Below are 18,207 nucleotides of genomic sequence, written 5' to 3'. Positions count from 1 at the left end.
TTAAAACACCTAAAGCTGCCCCTCTCTGTTCATGTATATACAAAGTAAATGGCTTTTTGTAATCTGGGATGCATAGAGCAAGGGCAGATGGGATAGTCTGTTTTAATTTAGAAAGAGCTGACAGGTGTTCTGCCTCTAATTTTAGCAGCTCTGGCACTGAATTTTTTGTCAGTGCTATAAAGGGTTTAGTGATTTCCCCATAGCAAGGGATCCACTGTCTACAAAAATCTGTTGCTCCAAGAATTGCCCTCAACTGTTTCTTAGTGGAGGGTGCGCTCAATTTTTGAATATCTTCAATGTGCTTAGGAGAACGAGATAGAACAGACCTCAGCAGTTAAAATAAACCCTAAATAACTTTGGGGAGACACCACTGAATCTTTGCCTTTGAGACCTTGTGGCCTTTCTTATGCAGCTCTAAAAGGAGATGTTTGCTGTCTTCCTTGCACAGTGTAGCATTTGGTGAGACCAAGAACAAATCATCGACATATCGAATTAAAGGATTATTCTTAAATTTTATATTATCTGTATCTTGACTCAAAAGTTGTGAGAACAATGTAGGGCTGTCAATAAACCCTTGGGGTAAACAAGCTTAGGTGCATTGGGAACCTTTCCAGGTGAAGGCAAATATATGCCTGGAATTCTCATGAATTGGTATTGAGAAGAATGTTGAGTTTAAGCTTACTACAGTAAAGTATGTAGCTGTGGTAGGAATAGAAAAAATAATTGTTTTTCAGTTTGGAAGCACAGGATGTTTCTTTATGGCATGATTACTTACATCCCTTAAATCCTGGATGAATCTATAGACAGGTTTTCCATTGAGGCCTAATTTTGGCTTTTTTACAGGTAGGATGGGTGTATTATATTCAGATTTGCATGGAATTATTATTTCTTGTTCAGTTAATGAATTTTTCACTGGGGTAATTCCCCCAAGTGCCTCTTTTGATAGAAGATACTGAGTAATGGAAGGAGGTAGACCAGCTTTTGTCTGAATTTGAACAAGAACAGCTGATTTAAGGAGGCCAACATCAGAAGATGATGTGGCCCAGAGAAACTCAGGGATATCAGCTGGGATTTCAAAAGTAGGAGACTTCTTCATCTCCTGACTGTCTGAAAGAAGTACAGGTAACAAATTTAAGAATTCCTCAGGCAATTCTAGTGACATAGAGCAATTTGGAAAGTAAGTTATTGTAGCTCTAAGCTTGCTTACAAAATCTCTTCCTAGCAGATTTATTTGGGAGCTAGGCATTAGAAGGAAAGAATGTTCCCTATCATTCAAGGGGAAAGCTTTGGGACTCTTAGAGGTGGCCCTGATACCCCCACTACATCTAGTGAGCCATTGGAATCACAATTAGAATCAGGTGTACTCATCAATACTGATCTGGAGGCTCCAGTGTCCAAGAGGCAATCATAATATGTATTTCCAATTTTCAGGGTTACATGAGGTTCATCACTATGGAGGGAGGGGGGAATGGATAGGGATAATTGGCATTAAAACATTAGGGTCTGAGAAATTGAAGGTTTCACTCTTTGATTCCAGTGCCTTGACCCCCCTCACATCTTCATACAGATCTTTGAGTATTACCTTGGGGTCCTCCATGCCGAGGGGCATTTTCACCCTGATTGTAGCATGGACAAGCCCCACTTTCATTTTCCTGATGTGGATTATTATTTCTATAATTGTCATTATTTCTAATTGTTTGGTTCCACTTCTTATAGTTCATCATTATGTGATACCTTTTTGCACAGAAGTTACATGTAAATGATTGATTTCTGGATTACTGCAAAGGGGCAGTGGCCACTGCTTGACCTTCTTTCTCTTTTTCTTTTTCAAATCTTTCAGTTAAAGCTTTTATTTCCTTCCTTAATGTCTCTACTAAGCCATTGTTCTCATCATTTTTCTGTTCATGGCCTTTAAATACATAAACTGCAACTCTCCTCAGTTCCTCAAGGTCCATATTAGGCCAGTTTGGGCAATTTGTCTTAAAATAATCTTTGACCACTTTGCAACAGTTATTTACAAATTGTCTCCTAATTTGCCTGACATCCCTCCCTTTGGAAAAGTCAAAGTCTATGTATCTTCCTCCCAGCTCAATAAGTCTATCCATAAACTGGGAGGGAGTTTCATCATCTGATTGCTTAAGACTCTCAAATTTGGTCCATGTGCATGGCCTATCAGAACAATCTCTCATGGCTTTTAGTAATGCTACTCTAACATGGCATAGTTGTAAATATTCCCCTTGGTCATTAATATCCCATGTAGGATCTTGCTCCAGCCAGTGAATTGCATTCCTTCCCTGGGTTTTATTAACAAGAGAAATTATTTTATTTTTCTCTCTTTCTGTTAAAAAGGCTTGGAGCAAGTTTTGCATGTCCAGATATGGAGGATCATATGTACAAAAAATGTTGTCCAGTATCTTTATGACTACTATAGGTTCATCCTCAAATCTAGCGATATTTTGCTTGGATTTCTTAATATTTTGGGGTGTAAAAGGTGTGTGGTGCCTTTAGGTCACCACTTCTCCAATCCTTATTTAAAGTGGGCACTTCACTTAAGGGGAAAAGACCTTTAGCTGAATTAGTTTCAGTTCTTGTCTTTTAGCTGGATGTCTGTGTTGATACAGAGAAAGTAAGGGGAGTGGGAGGGATAGGAGCCAGTGAGGTGAGAGGGCAGGGTTGGTCTGGGGATGGAGAGGGCTGGGGGCTGGGAGAAATGACAGAGGAGGGCAGGGCACTGGGAGATGGGATGGGTGGGTGGGGAGGCCAGGAGCTACACAAGGCAAGAGAGAAGGTATTCCACCTGAGGCACAGTTGGGGAAGGAAATTCCTTTTTTATCTTGAGACCAGTCAAGAATTTTTCAAATTTTTCCATTTGGGTCTGTAATTTAAGCAAGGTAGCTTTCTGTTGTTTATTTTTGAGGAGAAGTAAAAGAAGTGGGAAATATCCAATGAAAATAAAGACTCCCAGGAACAGAAGCAAACAGAGCAAATCTGAACTTGTAAGCTTTTCTAACCCAGTAAAATTCTCTGGAGACAAAAAAGTGTTCTTTCAAAGTTTCAATTATGATTTTTAACAGGATTATTCTTGAGATAAGCTCACTGGCTTTTTAATTACAGGGAAAACAAAAGACCCTGACATGAAGATTAATTAAAAAAAAACTTTTCAGGTGTTTCTTAAGAGGCTTGCAACAAGTATTGTTCCTTCCCCTCCTCCCTAGGGGCAAAAACACCAGGGAGGAACAAATGGGTATTTGAATATGAAATATGGGCTTCCTCTTAATGTTCTGGATCAGGAGAAAAAGAAAAAGATCAGAGGTTTATTTCCAAAAATTCTAGCTTCAAATCCACTAACTTGGTACCTGCCCCCCCCCCATTCTGCTAGGTTGTAGGGAGGAGAGGGTGGCAGAGGAGACCCTCCCTTTGAAAAACCCTCAGTTGCAACTCTCTCAGCCAGGAGCCTAGGGTCATCTTAAAAATTCAGCTTGGAAATTAGGGGGTTTGGGAGGAGTGGAGTTGGTCAGCCTTGGAAGTGCTGCTTAGGGATCTAAAAACCTCCTCAGCTAGAAGCTGAGAGTTCAAGTGGCTACCATGCTTTCAAAACCCAAGTCAGGGCAGGGAGGGCTATAGCTATGACCAGAGGCAGCGGGGGCAATACCTGCCACTCAGCTGGGGGAAATATATACGTCACCTTCTCCATGGAGACTCAGAGATAGCTGTGGGAGGCGGCCACAGAGCAGCCAGGAGCAGCTAGCAGTGAGAGCACAGGAACAGTGAGTTCCTCAGAGGCAGCAGGGGCGACAAGTGGAGGGCATGTGGAGAGACACAGCTACTCAGCTCTCAACTCTCATCTCATCTCATCAGCTCCCCACCACTGGGAAAAACATACTATCTTTACTGAAAGACTATCTGAGTAAGAACATTTGAGAATTTGTTTTCTGAAGTGGTTGCCAGAAAATGTAAGATTAAAAATTAATATCCAGTACTCCAAGTAGTATAGTTTATAAGATTTATTAATAATCACTTGAAGTAGAGAAAAGCAAAAAATGTCAGTAAAGAGTAGTTTCTCAGACCACGAGAGTGGGAGAGGAGAGAGAGAGAGGGCAGGGTTACACCAAACTTTATCTACAGAACATAAGGATGCAATGTCGGGAAGAAAGAGGAATGCTGAGAAATGTAGTTAAGGGGTAAAAAATTATAATTACACATTCCAAATTGCCTTCCAGAATGGGTGGATTAATTCACAACTCCACCAGTAATTTTGCCACAACCCCTCCAACATTTATTATTTTCCTTTTCTATCATATTAACCAATCTGCTAAATGTGAGGTGGTACCTCAGCATTGTTTTAATTTCCATTTCTCTAATTCTGAGATATTTAGAACACTTTTTCATGTGCTTATCGATAATTTTTATTTCTTTATCTGAAAACTGCCTATTCGTGTCCCTTGCCATTTGTTAAGTGGGGAATGGCTTGGTTTTTTTGTACAATTGACTTACAGTTCTTTTACTACAGTTTTCAATGACAAGCCAGGCATTAGAAAGTTATAGCTTTTTAGGGTGTAAGGGGTGAAATTTAGTAGTTGGACTTAAATTATGTGAAATAACATGGTCACTGGAGTTATTATATCTCAAGTCAAAAGTTTATTTACAAGATAGAGTGGAAACAATAAGTTAGAGAAATGTGAGAGAAGTTAGAGAAAAAACCTATACTAGTCTTCAGCCATGAGGGCCAGTAGTGAGTAACTACAAGGCCTCCTCCAAGAAGGAAGCTAATCTCTTAGGAAACTAGGAAAGTAGTCAGCTCTTTTTACTCACCTAAAGAAGTAGTTCAGGAGTCAGAATCTAAGTTGATGCCACGATCCAAGCCACAGTCTCCAGTGAAGTTCCCTCAAAAACTGTCTCCAGAAAGCACTCTCCACTAGACTCAACTTCACCAGCCTGACTGCTCAGGGATTTCATGGCTTTATGGTGGTTTCCTGTTCATCTTCTTCACAGAGGCCAATCACAGTTTCCAGATTGTCCAGACCTGCCCAGGGGTAGTGTCTGTGGGATTGAGTTGTCACCTCTAAAGGTGTTAATTCTCCTCCTAGGATTCACATGTTTCTGAGTTGTCATCCAGTTTGGATTCCCATGTTACAGTTAGCACATGGGTTGCAGTCTTCCTTTTGGAGGTGCAAAGTCCTCTAGTAAGAATTTCCCTTGTTTTAGGGTTAAGTATGGGTGTATTTGCTTTTGTTGATTAATTCAAAAGTAGACAAAGGAGAGTTAATCCTGTCCTGACAATCTAGGGAGGTACTAAGTAGAGGCATTTAAGTTATTGTTTCAGGATAGACAAAGAGAACCAAGAATTTCTTTTCACAGGAGACTCTCATATTACACTGAAAATGGTACACTGAAAAATGCCCAGAAATAAAGATTGTTATAGTTAATATTTATGTTCTGCTTGGCATATTTCCAAAGCACATGTGTATATTTTCATTAGATCTGTGGGATATTTTGTGATATTTATGTTTTGCTTTCAAAGTTCTTAAAATACTTAATGTATATTCTCAATTGATGCTTTTAAAAAATAATCTTAGCAAAAAAATAAGCTGAAAACTTTTCTAAATGGTAGTCTCTTCTGTTGTGGCTAAATTTATTTTATTTTATTTTTCTCTGATTATGTATAAAAACAGTTTCCAGCATTTTTCAAAGAATATTGAGTCTCAAATTCTCCCCCCAACATTAAGTGTCACATAAATTTTAGATGTGCAGTCATGTAAAACATTTTTCATTTTTAATCCTTTGTGGAAGGCAACTCAAAAAAAATTAAGAAATAAAGTGAAAAAAGTTTGCTTTGCTCTGTATTCAAATTCCATCACTTCTTTCTCTTGAAAGATGGCATTTTTTTTAACATGACTTCTTTGGGATTATTTTGTTTCATTGCATTATTGAGTATAGCTAAGTCATTCACAGTTATTCATTTATAATATTCCTGTGATTATGTACAATATTCTTCTGGTTCTGCTTATTTCACTGTGTTTCAGTTTGTGTAAATCTTTATAGATTTTTTTTAGTTCCTCCTGCTCATCATTTCTTACAGCACAGTACTCTGTGTCATTTACTATTCTCAGCCATTCCCCAATTGATGAGTATCCCCTCATTTTACAATTCTTTGCTATATTTTTATACTTGTTTGTCCTACCCTTTTTGATTTTCATCTCTTTGCTATATATACTGAATAATGGTTTTGCTGGGCTAAAGCGTATGTACTGTTTTATAGTGTAGGGGATAAAATTAATATGGTTAATAAGAGGATGTGATTGGCAATATTATAACTCAAGTCAAATGACTATTTAGCAGCTTTATTTACAAAATAGAGGAAAAGAATAAAGTAGAGAAATGTGAAAGAGGATAGAGTAAGCAGTCTAACCTAAGACACTAAATATTTGCCCTAGCTCCTGGCTTAAACCAGGCAGGGCTAATTAGGAGGACCCTCAGCCAGAGGGCCCGGTGGTGAATATCCATGCAGCCTCCTCAAGATGGGGAGGCCTCTAAGGAAACTAATCTCTCCAGAAGCCAGGAAAGGAGTCAGCTTTTCACTCACCCAAGCAGTGGCTCCAAAAGGAGAAGATTCAAGAGCAGTCTTACCATAGTCCCTGGTCCTCCACACTCCAGATTCAGCCGGAATACTTCCCAGGAGCTCAAAAGCCTTGAAAGACTTCATGACAGGAAGTTTTGGCCACTTCTAAAGACCCTTCTTTGTGTCACTTCCTGTTCCTTCCTCTACTTTAGGGGACTAATTGTAGTCTTTAAATTTGCTTAGGAGTGCCCAGGGGGCAGTCAGTTGCTTTTGGAGGTACAAAGCCCTTTAGTAAGTAGTTTGTGGACTTCCCCTACTTTAGGGTTAAGTATGGGTGTATTCACTTTTGTGGATTAAATTTAAAAGTAGGCAGGGGAGAGTTAATTCCATCTTCACAATAGCCATTCAGGCATAGTTCCAACTTGCTCCCCAAAATAATCAAATCAATTCACAACTCCCTCAGCAGTGCAATAATGTCTCAGTTTTCCTTACATCCCCTCCAAATTTCATCATTTTCCTTTTCTGCTACAATAGTCAATCTAATAGATGGTGGTGGTATGTCAGAGTTGTTTTAATTTGCATTTCTCTAAGTAATAATGATTTAGAATATTTTTTTGCATGACTATCAAGAGTTTTTATTACTTTGACTACTTCTTCATATCTTTTGACCATTTATCAACTGGGGAATAATTTGTATTATGTATTCAAACTCATTTCTCTATGTATTTTAGAAGTGAGGCTTTTATTAGATAGGCCTGAAAAATTTTTTGCACCATTATGATTACTGTTACTCTCCATCCTATTTTCTCCTATTTAGTTTCTGACCATCACCTCCTCCAATTTTCCCCTATTTCAATCAGTTCTACACCCCCTTCTCTTATCCCTTCCCCCTCCTACTTTTCTATAGAGTAAGATAAATATCTATACCCAGTTGATTGTGTATGTTCTTCCCTTGTTGATCCAATTTTGACAAAAGTAAAGTTCACATGCTTCCCTCCTCATCTCCCCCACATTCCCTTCTACTGTAATAGCTCTTCCATGCCTCTTTTATGTGCAGTAGATCAATCTATTCTATTTTCCCTTACCCTTCTCCCAATGCATTCCTCTTTCTCATGCCTTCATTTTATTTTTTTTAATATCATTCCATCATATTCAACTTAATTTCTTGCCCTCTGTCTGTCTACTCCTTCTAACTGCCCTAATAATGATAAAGTTCTTATGAGTTAGAAGAATCATCTTTCCATGTAGGTAGGTATATAAACAGTTTAACCTTACTGAATATTTTTTTGATTTCCCTTTCCTGTTTACCTTTTATTACTTTTCTTGAGTCTTCAATTTGAGAATAAAATTTTCCATTCAGCTCTAGTCTTTTCTTCAGGAATAAATCTTCCTTTTCATTGAATACCCATGTTTTTCCCTGAAGGATTCTGTTCAGTTTTGCTGGGTAAGTGATTCTTGGTTGAAGTCCTATCTCCTTTGATCTCCAGTATCCTCTTTGCTTTCTTTGTCCTCCAATCCTTTAATATATAAACTGCTAAATCTCATGTTATACTGATTGTGGCTCCACATTATTTGAATTGTTTCTTTGCAGTATTTTCTCTTTGACCTGGGAGTTGTCCTTTTGGGATCTCTAGATTCTTTCCATTTCTATTTTTCCCTCTGTTTCTAGAATAATGGGACAGTTTTCCATGATAATTTCTTAAAAGATAAGATTTTTGATCCTGTCTTTCAGATAGTTCAATAATTCTTAGGGTTATGGCTCCTGGATTTGTTTTCCAAGTCAGTTTTTCCAATGAATTATTCCAAATTTTCTTCTATTTTTCCATTCTTTTCACATTATTTGATTGTTTCTTGATGTCTCCTAGAGTCATTAGCTTCCACTCACCCAATTCTTGTTTTTGAGGCATGATTTTCTTCAGCACTTGTGTACTTCCTTTTCCATTTGGCCAATTCTACTTTGTAAAGAAATCTTTATCTTTTTGTACCTCTTTTTCCATATGCCATGCATTTTTGTATACCTTTTTCCATTTGGCCAATTCTGCTTTTTAAAGTTTTTCTCATTAGTAGATTTTTGTGCCTCCTTTACTGATTGGCCTATTCTGTTTTTTTAAGGTATTACTAATTTCTTCAGTATTTTTTGTGTGTCTCCTTTACCAAGCTGTTGACTCTTTTTCATGATTTCCTTGTTTCACTCTCAATTCTCTTTCCAATATTTCTTCTGCTTTTCTTATTTGATTTTTAAAATTCTTATTTTTCTTAGAGGCTTTGAATGCAGCATTACTTACTTTGTTGTGTTCTTTTGAGTTTGTATTTTGATCTTCTCTGGCATCAAAATAACTTTGTTTCATTTCTTTTTTTGTTGTTGTTTGTTCATTTTTCCAGTCTTTTTCTTTTCTTTTAATTAAAAAAAAACCTGTTGAAGGTGGGATTTGTAACAGTGGTAAAGGGAATACTTCCAAGCTTCAAGTTCTTTGTTCAGCTGCCTTCAGAGCTAATACTGGGGATTTCACTGATTTCAGTTATTCCAAAGTAGTTATAATGTAAAGATAGGTATGTTTAATACTCTCCCAGCCAACACTCTCCAGAGGCACTCTTTCTCCACTTGGAACTATGAACTGCTACCTGGATCTGTGTTTGGGAAATTCAGCAAGTGTTTTTCACCCATAGCCACCAAAGATACCCCTGTATTCTCCTTCTGAGCAGTTGTCCAACCACCTTTACCATCTGTGACTGAGAGTTTCCATAGCCTTTGCTGCTGTTTCAGTTGTGCTCAAGGCCCATTGCTGTGGTGGGGCCTTCATTGGTATGCTGCTTTGTGCTCCATTTCTACCCCAGTGCACTAGATCTTTTGTGCTGGCCTTCTAAGTTGTTTTGGGCTGAAAACTTATGTTCCAGATTTTATTTTGAGGTATTAGATCATGATTTTTTGGAGAGTATTTGGTAGAGAGTATTTGGATATGTACCTTCTTCACTATCTTGACTCCACTCCATGGCACAATGTTTTGACAAGAAAGGCAAGATAAGTGCTTTTGACATAATAAGAATTTTTAAAATTGCTCTACCCCTTGTGATTGTTATGTTAAATAATACCAAGATCTTACACTAGTCCTTTGAGATAGCTAATACAAATGTACTAGCTATTAAGTCACCATCACTACCCCCTCCTACCACTTGCTATTCTTTACAGTTGACATTCTATCTCCTCCCCCCATGCAGGAGGCATGGAGTTGTTTTTCTTCTTAGCATTCAGAGTTCAAAACAAATTCTATCTTCTGCATAACATTTTTAACGATCTCTCCTCACTTTCACTGGCTATTAGCAAACTTTTCCCCATAATTATTTTTTAATTTTCTTAGTTCATACCAATATAATGTAAACTCTTTGAGGGTGAGGGCTTTGCTTTTGTATCCCTAACATGGTGTATGACACATAAAAGGTGCTTTATTGAATTGAATTGAATCATATCTTCATGTTACAGATAAGGAAACTGGGTCACTTCATTTCTCAGAGTTTTAAAGCCACATAGTAAATGACAGAATACAAACATAAACACGTTCTCATTCCAAGCATTTTTCCCTGTAGCAAATAAAAGCTCAAAATCAGAAAGAGCTGGATTCTTATCTAAACTGATACTTTCCTAGGCAAGTCATTTAATTCATACTGCCTCAACCACTCCCTAAGACTTATTGCAATCTGCTTTGGTGACTCTATGGATACATTTGCTAAATCAGGAATTACACTGAGAAAATAGTTTTTTTCATGTATTTCTGCAAGTAAAGTGATGGAGGCAAATCATTACAGTAGTGTGATGTAGGAAAAGTAGTTCTACATTTGAAGTCAGAGGACCTAGTTTGAAATACTAACCCTGCTGTTAACTACTTCTGTGACCTTGGTCAAGTCATTCCCTGAGCCCTACTATCTTCTTGGTTTTCGCTTCCTCATCTATAAAATGAAAGGGTTGTGTTCTATGACTTCTAAGGTTCCTTTAAGCTTTAAATGTATGAACAAACTATAGGGCCAGTTTTACTTTCATACATTGAATCTTCTGTTCTTAGTTCTATATTTTAAATTCTACATTAGCCACATTAAATTCTATATTGCAGCATGAGAAGTTGCCATTGATACTTAGAGATAGGAGAACACAAATTCAGTGCCTTTAGGAGCAATTTGGTGGTGGGGAAGAACAACAAATAAGTAAAGAACTTAACTTTGCATTATTAAATTTGGAAGCCATCCTTAAAAAACTTGACCTACATTGCACTATATTACTGAATAACTTTTGAATATTAAATAGTTCATTGGAAATAATTATTTTGAATAAACTTTTAAGTAAAATAACCCATAAATATAATAAGCCATGTGTTTCACTTGCTTATTTTTAAACCCTAAGAAACATGTAAAATGGGAAAAGTAAATTTAGCCTAAGGATTACAAAAAATAGAATTTATCTATTTTTTTATGCTACACACCATTTGTACCTGAGCTAGCAGAGCCAAGAAAATCTGAATTCAAGTTCCACTTCTGATATATACTGGCTGTGTGAGAAATCTATTCTCTTAGACCAGTGATGGGCAAACTACAGCCTGCAGGCCAGATGCAGCCCCCTGAAATGTTCTATCCGGCTGCGGGACATTATTCCTAATCTGATGAATACGAGGAGTAGGATACAATACAATAAAACTTCGAAAGAGTTGCCTTAGAAAGAGACTGACATATGAACATTTCTTTTCCTTTGGCCCTCTCTTTAAAAAGTTTGCCCATCACTGTCTTAGACTTTTTTTTAGTCTTAGGGGTTTTTTTTAAGAGAATTTCTTCAGCTGAGAGCTCCCCATTCCTTACTCCTTAATCCAGTAAAATAACTCTAGTCTCCATCATCATCCCTATCCCTCCAGATAAAAATAAAGAAAAATATGAAGCCTTCTTTCCTCTTTAATGGCAAGAACTCTTATGAATTATTGTCATTTTATATGAGCCAGCAATCAAAAATAGTTGATACATGTGGAATGTTCTAAAAGGAAGGAAAATGCATGATTTTGCCACTTTTTAACTATTTAACCCTCTAGGTTATAAATGGGCTATTTTTCTTTTTAACTCCTGTTGGTATTGGGTCCAAGGCAGAAAAGCAGTATGGAATAAGCAATTGGGGTTAAGTGACTTACCCAGTCTCACGCAGCTAGGAAGTGTCTGAGAATAGATTTGAACCTACGACTTCCTATCTCTAGGCCTGGCTGTCAATCCACTGAGTCATCACCCAGCTGTCTCTAAAATGGGCAATATTTCTAACCCAGTCCTCTGGTGCACACATCAAAACATTGTGTAGTCAGCATTTTTTTTGTAATTTCTTAAATTCTCCACATCCTAAAGGTTGAAGAGGGAAGGAGGAAAGGACACGGTGTATATAAAATTTAATTTTGAGCACTCCATTATGCATCCTTAAACAGTGTTTAGTCATCAAGTTGATCAAAGTTCTAAAATCTTTTGGAAGTTATTTGTGTTGATTACTTTCCTGATTCTGTTCACTATACTGTATATCAATTAATAAAAGTTTTCCCATTTTTCCCTGAAATCTTTTCCTTTGTTATTTCTCATGGTATTCATTGATCACAATTTGTTCCTCCACTTTTTTTTTTGCCACCTTGAGTATGAATCTAGTAGTGATACTGTTTCTCTCAAAGAGTGTGCACATTTTACCCACTACCTTTCTTGATCATCCATTAACCTCTTGTCACTCTAAACTAGTGGTTCCCAAGTTTTTTGGCCTACCGCCCCCTTTCCAGAAAAAATATTACTTAGCGCCCCCTGTCACATGCTATCACTGCCCCTTTACAGTTATTCACTGCCCCCAAATGTACCTGAGGCCATCGCTGCTTCCCTGGATTGCTGCAGCACCCACCAGGGGGCAGTGGCACCCACTTTGGGAATCACTATTCTATAAACTATAAGATAAATTAGCAAGAAAACAGAGATTAAGGAAAAAAAATCAGAGGAGAGGAGATTTGAAAGGAGGATTTTGCATTAACAATACAAAACTTTCTTAAAGCAGAAATCCTTCTCATTGTGACTTGGTTTCCTCAACTAGCATTTTTAATTAAATTATTCAATAGGAATTACATTTATTTCTGATTTACTGTAATGCTGTACTCCTTTTAAACCTGTTCTTCATCCTCACTAATACTTTTAATCCTATTTCTCAGTACTTTTCAAGAACATTAGCCCTTTTCTGACTATTCTCTTTCCCCTTCTCAATCCAGAGGGTCAGTCTAGTGAACAAATTCAACTTTACACTATCTTTAACTCTAGAAACTCTAGAAACCTTTTTCCTACTATTGATCAAACCATGCCAAACTGTAATCCTGCTTTATTTTTATAATCTCCCCCATCCATTCCTACTTATATGCTACTAAACAAAAGTGGAGAAAGGCATGCAGTCAGGTTTATTGGGGCCATTAGTATCTATGGTTGCAACATCTCTTTTAAACAAGGTGGGAGATAGATATTCACAAAAACAGAAAGTCTGCTCGTAAATATATAAAGGTTTTGTATTCTGTTTATGTTCCAAATTGTGTAATTAGACCACAGTCCCCAGAAAAACTACGATTCCCAACACCCCACTCACTTATCATTACATGACAGCATATAAATTAGATGGAGGTCATCTTTCATGCTCTTTTTCTTTCCTGTCGAGGCTTTGGAGGAGCAGGCATTTTGAGCAGGTAGAAAAACTTAGTCACATGGTTCTCTTTTGTCAGATAATAAACTTTATAAAAATAATACTTGAAGTATTGAACATTAATTTAAATCCTACAAAATAATCAAGATCTTTGAGTTTTCTTTTTGATTTTTCTCCAAGTGACAGAATAGCAAGATACTATTATTACTGGCACCTGAGAAAACAAGTTCTTCACTCTCAGTGTATGCTTCAAGAGGAGGCCTACTTTTTGCTGGCTGCTTTTGCATTGCAGGCTGATCTTGGAAACTTCAAAAGGAATAAGCACTGTGGAAAATATTTTGAGCCAGAAGCTTATTTCCCATCTTGGGTAGGTAGTTTTCTGGTTTTAAATAGTATTTTTCTCTACCAGTTGCTAATTCAAACTGCTACTACTATTATTTCTTACTTTTTCTTAATAAAGCTATATACAATTTCTTTGTTGCCTTAATCTGTCTTAGTGGATTGCTAGAATATAGAATTAAGTGGTGAGTTTGGCATTATGGGTGAGCTTTTTGTAGCCATTTCCTTGGTTGGAACCTTTTGTCTTTCTAATGTTGCTTATTGGAATTTCATCTTTTGAAAGGACAGACACTACTATTAAAAAGGTGTGGGGGAAGCTGGGTGGCTCAGTGGATTGAGAGCCAGGCCCAAAGATGGGAGGTCCTAAGTTCAAATCTGGCCTCAGACACTTCCCAGCTGTGTGACCCTGGGCAAGTCATTTGACCCCCATTGCCTACCCTAACCACTCGTCTGCCTTGGAGCCAATACACAGTATTGACTCTAAGATGGAAGGTAAGGTTTAAAAAACAAACAAAAAAAGAGGTAATTCTTAATTTTCCCATTATTGGGAAAAACAAATGAGGAAACACAAGTAGGATATCTTAACTTAAAACAGGAAATAGGGAATAACAAAAAGAAACAGTTCGTATGTTTTTTCAACTCTTCAAATAAATACTGACCTCTTACTTTTTTTCAACAGGTTATTACAAAGAGAGGAAAAGATTACATCCTAAAACACATTCCAAACATGCACAAAGATCAGTTTGCACTAACTGCCTCTGAAGCACATCTTAAATATATTAAAGAAGCCATCCGCCTAGATGACATTGCTGTTCATTACTACAGATTGTATAAGGTAATAAAATAAAGTCAGTTCTGCAGCTTCAATCAAGAGATAACTTTTTGATTTTGAAAAAGGCATTAATTTCTAAACAAAACTTAAATATGCATAACCATTTCACTATATAACACTTTCTAAATATTTATATTTGAATTTCTATTTTGTTACTATAAGTCACACTTGAAGACAACAATATATTTAATTCAAAGGGACAGGGTATAGTATTTTTATAATACTAATCTGAAAATAAAGATGGAAATATGTTCTTCAATGATTTGTCAAACATAAAATATTTATGATGCCCCATGTAAAAGATAAAATTAATATAAATAATAACTTTAAAAATATTATGGTTTTTAAAGATTCATTAGTAGCCACTAGAAAATAAAGCCATGTGCCATGCTAGCTTAGTCAGTTTAAAAAGCACTCTCTTCCCTGCTGCCACCTTAGTGGATAGAAAGAAAAGAGGAAGTGAAACGCCAGCCCTTCAGTTTTATCCCCCTAAGTCATTTCATAACAACAGGAAGCCAGTAGGCTCATGGGAAATGTAGTGGAAGGACCCCAATATTTCCAATAATACATTCCCTTAAGATCCAGAGGAAGATTGGTCTCCCCAAAGGATCTTGTAAACTTAACCAACTTTTAAATTACAGTAATTTGGGGATAAAAAGAAAAGAGGACAAAACCAATGATCCATTGAGTGCTAGGCGCATTGACAAAAAGCCAATTAGGGGACAGTCCCCTTCAGCATAAGAATGTACATTCAAAACAAATGCATTCAACCCCCACAGTTCAATCCAAAATTCATTGTGGATCTTTTTGATGCAGGGTAGGGTCTCTGCAGGCATCTTTATGGTGCCTTCTCCAAACAGTTCACTTTCTGGATTTGGGGAGGTAGAAAATTTCTTATCCTGAAATTACTCTCAAAAGAATTTAAACTTCGCATTATAGGATAATACATACATACCCCCCTGAAGAGAATAATAACACATTCTTCCCCTGAAGAGGATAGAGACACACACCCAGATCAGCTAAGGATACATGGTTGAGTTATGGGGGGTGTATGAGTCAATTATCAAAAGAAATCCAAAAACATCAAAAAAATCCAAATAAAGAGAAAAAATAACCTGTAGATGAAATATAAAATGTCAGTCTTATGTGTAAAAATGTAAGCAAAGGAAAAATAAACTTATAACAGGTGCTTGAATCAAGGCCCAATTAAAATGATTTATGTAATTACACACTTATCCATTCAGTACCCAGGACTACAGAAAGTTTGCCACATTACAATAGAGAAAAAAGGATTAGATTTTTGTGTGAAAGGGAAGTGTCGTTCTCTGGTCTGATTTACCTTCACTCTCAGGGATAGGGGGAGCTAGGATGATAGCCAACCTTCAGTACTTGACTAGGATGTGGCTCAGGGAAGGCTGGCCTCTAACATGTCAGAACAGCTGCAACCTCGAACCCCAAACAAGTTCAAGTCCTTTCGTATTGGCATAGAAGTTCATCAATCCTACCTGGATGGGTTTGGTCTTTTTTGACCTTGTGCTTCTAGGCACTGCAGATTCTCATCAATCCCATCGGGATTAGTTGGTCTTCTTGACCTTGTGCTTCTTTGTACTGTATAGTGCCTCTTTTGTCCCCTTCTCCTGGAATCAGACACAATCATTAATCACAACCCCATATCAATAAATGGCAGGTTTAGGGAGCAGCTGGGTAGCTCAGTGGGGGGCAGCTGGGTAGCTCAGTGGATTGAGAGCCAGGCCTAGAGATGGGAGGTCCTAGGTTCAAATCCGGCCTCAGACACTTCCCAGCTGTGTGACCCTGGGCAAGTCACTTGACCCCCATTGCCTACCCTTACCACTCTTCCACCTATAAGTCAATACACAGAAGTTAAGGGTTTAAAAAATTTAAAAAAAATGGCAGGTTTCCATAGTCTAAAGATTTTGGGGGTATGCATTAATATTATAGCAAATATATATATGACATATTACTGCAAAATCAAAAAAAGATTAATATTGATAATGTGTTCAAGTACAAAAATGAGAGAAAAAAGAAACACAAATACTGTGTGTATGCATACAAGGGAAAAGAATAATAAAATTATGTTTTAAAAATCGAAAATATATAGCTTAGAATCAGCGAAAGGTTTCTCACCCAAAAAAATAAGATCAAATTTCTTTTAAACTTGGCCATGAACTACTGTGAATGCAAATTATTTTTAAAAAATAGCAGATTTATAAAACAGTAATATAGTAGATAATGCACATTCAAAGAAAGTACCAAAGTTCCCCAAAATTACAATAACACATTTAATGACAATAGCAAACAATCCCATTATTATATAGGATTCACATGAGTTTCCATATAGCCACTTGCTGTGTGATATTTTTAAAAAGTACACTTGTCACAAATTCTACAGGTATAGCAAATCTTTCAACCTTGGCAAGGATATTTTTAACAAAATCTATTATTGTGTCCATCCAAAATGGGGCAGAGCCTAGAGAAAAACACAAAGCTGATAAAAAAAAAACAACTTTGGGGGTCTAAAATATCACCAAGAAGTCTAGATCATTCTGGTGGAAAATACAATAAGCTGAAGAGTACACATATATAAAATCCTTCACACCTCCCAGATGAGATTATAACCCATTACAGGGTAACTAAGCCTCTTGGGCATCTCACTCCCTCTGGTATGGGACTAAAACAGTTTACAGACCTGTCTTCAAAATGTCCCACCCATTTCACATGGAGCAGAGGAATAAATAGTGAAAATCACTTCAGATTTCTCATCCCTTACATTTTTTAAGATGCAGAAGTGAGGAAATTAAATAAAATAATGACATAGCACATCTCTTGAACTACCAGTGGACCCTTATGTCTTGTTACAAACAACTTAAAGGCAAGCAAATAATACTAGATATCTAAAGATCACTTCTGAAGATTCCTTAAAATCAATTGATATATTTAACTCATTAAATTCTCCAAAACTTTGTATACAATTGTCAAAATAGAATAAAAAACTGTTAAGGCAATATGTGATATCGTGAAAGGGTTTGTGTAAGTTGAATTTACTTTTAACAATGATATTTACTCTAGTACTAAAGCATGGGGATTTCCAGGAAAATCATGTAACAGAATTTATTTAATAGCCAAAAACACAGTGACTTAAAATGATTCAGTGTAACAGAAAGATATTGATCAGATTAACATATGAACTTTAAAATAACAAAATTAAATCATAAAGCAAACAATCAGCAAAATACAATGAGATACAGAGACTTTCAAAAAACAATGGAGTCTTAAAAATCCACCTCCACTCTTTTAAGTTCCTTTATCCATTCAAATTCCTTTTGTTGGAGCTCTCAATTTCATCATAGTGAGGGAGAATTCTGCATTGAGTATAGTGTGGATGACCCCCAAATGGGATGAGGTACAGAGACTGGACAGACCCAAATGGCCAGGGTGGGTAGAGAGATGAATTTCTACCCTGAATCTCTGGCAAGATAATCGCAAGGACCAGTACACCCAGGAATCTGTTTTAAATAGGTAATGCACTAATAGTAGGCCATGCTTGTAATTCTACTTCCTGTTTGGAAGATTAACCTTCTTTCCCCTTCCCCTTTGGGGTAAAACAGTAGAGCCCATGTGCTACCTCAGCCATGTGGACAGGGAGTTAAAAGTTAGAAGTTCTCAGGTAAAAACTCTTTAGGAGGCTAATTATTGTCTAAGAGAAAACACACCTGGGCTTCCAAGGCAGGCAGCAAGGGAAACACTCAGCTGTGCACAATGAAAAAGAAGGGGAGGGCAGTAAATACT

The 18,207-nt window shown here is 36.9% G+C and overlaps 1 protein-coding gene across 1 annotated transcript in view; it reads left to right on the top strand.

The window, feature by feature from the left end:
* The window catches only part of FRMD6 (FERM domain containing 6), a 167,830-nt gene that overhangs the window by 99,490 nt on the left and 50,133 nt on the right, over positions 1 to 18,207 (top strand). Inside the window, exons 6-7 of the mRNA XM_044664740.1 lie at positions 13,410 to 13,596; positions 14,248 to 14,403. Of these exons, the coding sequence (XP_044520675.1) occupies positions 13,410 to 13,596; positions 14,248 to 14,403 (343 nt within the window). The remainder of the gene's footprint in view (positions 1 to 13,409; positions 13,597 to 14,247; positions 14,404 to 18,207) is intronic.

Source organism: Gracilinanus agilis, chromosome 2, assembly GCF_016433145.1.
Source record: "Gracilinanus agilis isolate LMUSP501 chromosome 2, AgileGrace, whole genome shotgun sequence".
In the NCBI taxonomy this organism is placed as follows: Eukaryota; Metazoa; Chordata; class Mammalia; order Didelphimorphia; family Didelphidae; genus Gracilinanus; species Gracilinanus agilis.
This window is presented reverse-complemented; position numbering and strand designations above follow the sequence as displayed.